At 46.4% G+C, this 4,998-nt stretch overlaps 1 protein-coding gene across 1 annotated transcript in view; it reads left to right on the top strand.

Annotated features, from left to right (window-relative positions):
• Window positions 1–1,405, top strand: part of KCNA2 (potassium voltage-gated channel subfamily A member 2) — a 32,209-nt gene extending 30,804 nt beyond the window's left edge. The window contains exon 5 of the mRNA XM_019624180.1: window positions 1,336–1,405. Coding sequence (XP_019479725.1) covers window positions 1,336–1,368 — 33 coding nt within the window. The 3' untranslated portion in view covers window positions 1,369–1,405. The remainder of the gene's footprint in view (window positions 1–1,335) is intronic.
• Window positions 1,406–4,998: the final 3,593 nt, after the last annotated feature.

Raw genomic sequence — 4,998 nt, 5'->3', positions numbered from 1 at the left:
CCCGGGAAGAGCGCAATGATGGTGCCAACTTGGGCCAGTGAAGCAACATCCTCCACAACTAGACTGAAGAACAAAAACAACAGCAACTTGTCTGTTCCCCTTCCCTGATTCCACAATGCTGTTCCCTCCCCCAATTCCCCAATAAAATCTTAAAAAAAAAAAAGATACAGTATAGTCCCATTACCCCAAATAATCCCCTTGTGCTGTCCTCTTGTAGTCATCTCCCCCTACCTCCAACTGTAGCCACTGGAAATCACTGATCTGTTCAGCCCCAAACATGTGGCTGGCCGGTGTGTGGTGAGGGGAGCAGGGACAAAGGGAAGGGGCTCTGTAGTTGCTGTTTCTGGGCTCACTATGGGCCATCTCCGGTTCTTAGGAGTAGGTCAAAGCAGAAATTTCAGGGAGCGGTTCGGAGAATGAGTGTCCTCAGCTAATGTGTCTGTGAGCTTTTCAAATAGCAAGCTCAAAACCAAGTGGGCTCTCTAAAAACACTGCCCAACATGCAAGATTTGTGATGGGCCAGAAAATCACTGTGTGCTGATGTCAGGAAGACATTCAGCTGAGCTTCTCATAAGGCTCTGTGGACAACTCAAGGCAGCTGTCCTGTGGAGGCTGCTCTGGCCCCCAGGTGCTGGCCCTGCCCTCATCAGCATTCCCACTAACCGTTTGGATAAGGAATTGGACAACAAGCTGATCCAACCTGAGATGGCACGAAGCCAGGAGAGATGGCAGGGTTTATCTTAAAAGATTCTATTGACTGGAACAACGGGCTACAAAGTAACAGGGTCAGCTAAATAAAGACAGAATGGGAAATACCTAGCTTGGAAGCATTTATTTCTTCAGGCCAAGACTTTGGGACTCTGGTTGACTTGTCTCCATATTAACGGATAGTGTGATATTGCTCCCCAAAGCCATTAATTGCAGTTCCCAAACGCAGCACCCTCACTTGGTCTTCATAGAACATGCTGTTTCCGAGCAACAGTGGTTCAATGCCCGGCCCGAGCTGAGCTGCTGCTGAGCTGCCAACAGGTGGCAGGATGGCTCAGCTAAAAAAAAAACAACAAAAAAAACCATGCTGTTTCCTAGATACCCAGGTACCCCTCACATTCTTTATCAAGGCATTTCTTCCTCAAGATTCAGGTGTCAATCAGCTCCCCCAGAAGAGCCCCCAGCCCCTTCCTCTCCCCCTCCCCCACCGCTCCTCTGTGCTATCTAAGCCATTAGTCCAAACCTATCATAGCTTGTACCAAAGTATCCTATAATCAGGCATTTCCTTTGTCTTTGCAAGTGAACCCTATGCTCCTGTGTCTTTGTCCTCCGTGTCTCATCACACAGGACAGCGTCTGGGACACAATGGCTGATGAATAGATGCCTGAGAAGTGAATGGATGGATGAGTGAGCCAAGCACAGTGAATGCTCCAGCTGAGGCAGCAAAGCCTAAGGACAAAGGGCCCAGGTTCTGTGGCCATATCTTCTCTAGACCACATCTTCCGGGTGTTTGGTAACTTTGGCACTAAGTCTGAGCTCCAAGAAGCTTTGGAGCAGCAGTTCTCAACCTTCCTAATGCCGCGACCCCTTCATACAGTTCCTCATGTTGTGGTGACCCCCAACCATAAAATTATTTTCGTTGCTACTCTATAACTGTAATTTTGCTACTGTTATGAATCGTAATGTAAATATCTTTTTGTTTTCCGATGGTCTTAGGCGACCCCTGTGAAAGGGTCGTTCGACCCCCAAAGGGCTTGCGACCCACAGGTTGAGAACCGCTGCTTTGGATAGTGGGTGCTTCTGAGGCTTTCTAAGCAGAGTTGAACATTGTAACCTCACTCACTTGTGCTCACTGGTGAAGTGAGTAGGTTGGATTGACAACTTCACAGGCATATAGTGCAGTCACACTGCGCCCCACGTTTGGGAGAATCCACACTTAGTTTAGAGCTCTGCTGGTCCCATCTTGAAATACTAAATTTTTATTTTTTATTTTTATTGGGTAACTGTGTTTTTCCCAGGACCCATCAGCTCCAAGTTAAGTCGTTGTCCTTCAATCTAGTTGTGGAGGGCACAGCTCAGCTCCAAGTCCAGTTGCCATTTTTTTTTCAATCTAGTTGCGGGGGCACAGCCCACCATCCCATGTGGGAATCAAACTGGCAGTCTTGTTGTTCAGAGCATGCACTGTAACCAACTGAGCCACCCAGCTGCCCCAGAAGTGCTGAATTTTTTTAACAAAGAACCCCACATTTTCATTTTGCAATGAGCCCTGCAAATTATGTAGCTGGTCCTATTCATCTATGAGTATAAAAGAACGCATTTTATTTTTATTGTAAGCTTAAATCATTTGATGAATCTTAAAATTTATGCCAACTTGCATCTAATTCTTTGTCAGTTCATTAAACAAATATAGGCCTAGGTTTTGTGTAGTTGTCATCAGAAAATATATATTACTTAGCCGTTTTTCTGCTTGTTATTATTTTGCATGTATGTACTCATCCATGTCTTCACATAGCTGCCATAGTTGTCATTTTTAATAGCTCTGTCACATTCTAGAATGTAAGTACACCATGGGTTTTAAGCCAAACCCCGATGGCTGGGCATCTGGGTTGCTTCCAACTTTTATAAATAGATTTCTAAGGGCAACTAAGTACAAATTACTTTCTTTTTTCTCTTTGAGGCTATTTCCTTGGAGTATATTCTCAGAAGTGGAATTATCAGGTCAAAGGGTAGGAATAATTTTGTAACTCTTAAATATTACTGGATTGTTCTTTTGAAAAACTGGACTAATTTATGGAGCCATCAGCAACATACATGTAACTGCTTCTCAAGGTCTGAAATAATTATTTTTTACTAATTGAATAGGCATATAATGATATCTTAAAATTGAAAATAGCCTAAATATTCAACAATTAGGGAGTGAGTTTTAAAAACCTGGTAAAGTCTGTGTATTTCTATATGGCCAGTGAAAATCAGTTTTTTAAGGCAAGTCCACTGGCCTCGCACACAGTCAGTCCCCTCTCCCAGCCTCGGCTACTTTGTGCTCTTCAAGGTGACCTCAAGCATGGGCCCCCCAGGAGGCAGATCTGGATCACCCCAGACCTGTGCTACAGAGGTTGTCAGGACAACCTGGGTCCTGACACCTCCATTCCTAGCTGTGCACCTCTGTGAGCCTCCAGCTTTTACCTGTGAGCTCGAGGTGATCACCACCAAGTGTCTCCAGGGTTGAGAGAGGATTCAATAAAGTAATGTGGAAAGCAGGCTCTTTGAAAACATCCAAGTTAGTTATTGGCATGATTTTCTGGAAAAGAGAGTTGGCCATGCAGAGCCTCTGCTCAACCCTGACGCTCTTACGTGATGATGCCCCATGAAATCTCAGCTATGCTCAGAGAAGAGCAAACAATTGTAAGTACCTACTATGTGTCATGAGCTGTGCACCTTTCAGGAAGGAGGAGTGCTCACTCCCACCTTCCCCCAAACTTAACAGGAGTACAGTTACTCCACACACATCTGGAAAGCAGTTACTATGTACCAGGCACTGTTCCAAGTGTTTCACCAAATTAACCCACTGAGTCATCCTAACAATGTAGTGAGGTAGAGACTGTCCCCATTGTACAGGAGAGGCAGGAGAGGTTGAGTGACTTGCTCTTAACAAGTCACGCAGATGCTCACCCAGGCAATTTAGCTGTAGCCCTAGAATTCACATGCTCGTCCTAGAAGCTATATAGTATCTCTAAATGAATCAAGGGACTCAAGAGCCAACATCATGTGGACATCAACACCTCACCCCCCCACCATTTCTGCGATAAGGAAACCCACCCAAAAGCACACAGTCTGCAGTGGCCATGCTGGATGGAAACAGGCCTCCTGACCCCCAGGGAAGCGCCCTCCCCGCCACGTCTGACTGTGGCCCTTCGGCTGCTCCAGCTCAGTGGCTGGGCTGATGGGAGATAACTCCTTACCAGCCCCTCAGGGCACACCAGGGAACTGAGCAGTCTCAGTGCTGCTGGAAAATCAGGCTGGACAAGTCAGCTCTGGACAAATCAAGCTGAGACCAGTGCTTTCTGGAGAAACACCAAACCTACCATTTGCCCTGGCCAACAGAGCAGTTTCTTTGAGGTTATTTCTGTCCAGAGGAGTCGAGGGCTGCAGAAGAGAGGCACATCGCTTTTAAAGAGCCTAATGCAGAAGGACAGAGAAAGGAGGACTCTCCAAGGCCAACCCATCATCCCAGGAGAGGCACTTCCTGCCAGGACTTGTGCCAGACTGAGCCCTCCCATGGCGCCTCCTCTCCCAGGCTCCCTGAATCAGGACACCTCCTGGCTCCTTCTCAGATGGGTTCTGTTACTTCCTCCCCCTCCTCCACCCCTGCTGACGTGCACCTTCTTTGCGCTTCTACAGTTATAAATAAATGATGCCTGGATTGATTCGAGAATTGGTTTTCCCTCCAGCAACAACCCTGACCTCTCATTTCAGAAATCTTGCTGCCAACAAGCATCACTTGAATTTTCTTTTGCATCCAGATGTTAGCAGAAAAAGGTCCTCACCTGGGAAGGCCAGAACACTGACTCTGGAGTCAGGAAAGCAGGGTTCCAGTCCTGGTCCTGCGCCTGACTCGGTGTCTTTGGCAAGTTACTTAATTCTCCGAGCCTGTTTGCTCGACAGTAAAGGGGATGGTAATGCCTGGTTGCCTTCCTTACAGAATTATTGAAAGAGGTGAATGAGATAGTGTGCAGGTACAGTGGACTGTAATGCCTGAGAAGATGTCAGCTACAGAGCAGCTCCACTTTGCAGCTGGCCAGCTCTGTGACCCAGAGAAGTCCCAGAAATTGCTTTGAGTGTCACTTTCCTCCCCACAATAAGATGCTCACATCTACTCTTCTCCAATGTTGTTTTGGGAACAAAAATGACATATTCACGTGAAGACACTTTTAGACAATAAAATGTCCCTCCCCACTGATTTATAGTGACTGTAAATGATGCTTATGGAGTGTATTTATTGAAACAAAGAGA

This window comes from Hipposideros armiger, unplaced genomic scaffold (assembly GCF_001890085.2).
Source record: "Hipposideros armiger isolate ML-2016 unplaced genomic scaffold, ASM189008v1 scaffold_581, whole genome shotgun sequence".
NCBI classification, from domain to species: Eukaryota; Metazoa; Chordata; class Mammalia; order Chiroptera; family Hipposideridae; genus Hipposideros; species Hipposideros armiger.
Note: the sequence above shows the minus strand (reverse complement) of the source record. Positions and strands in the feature narration are given on the sequence as shown.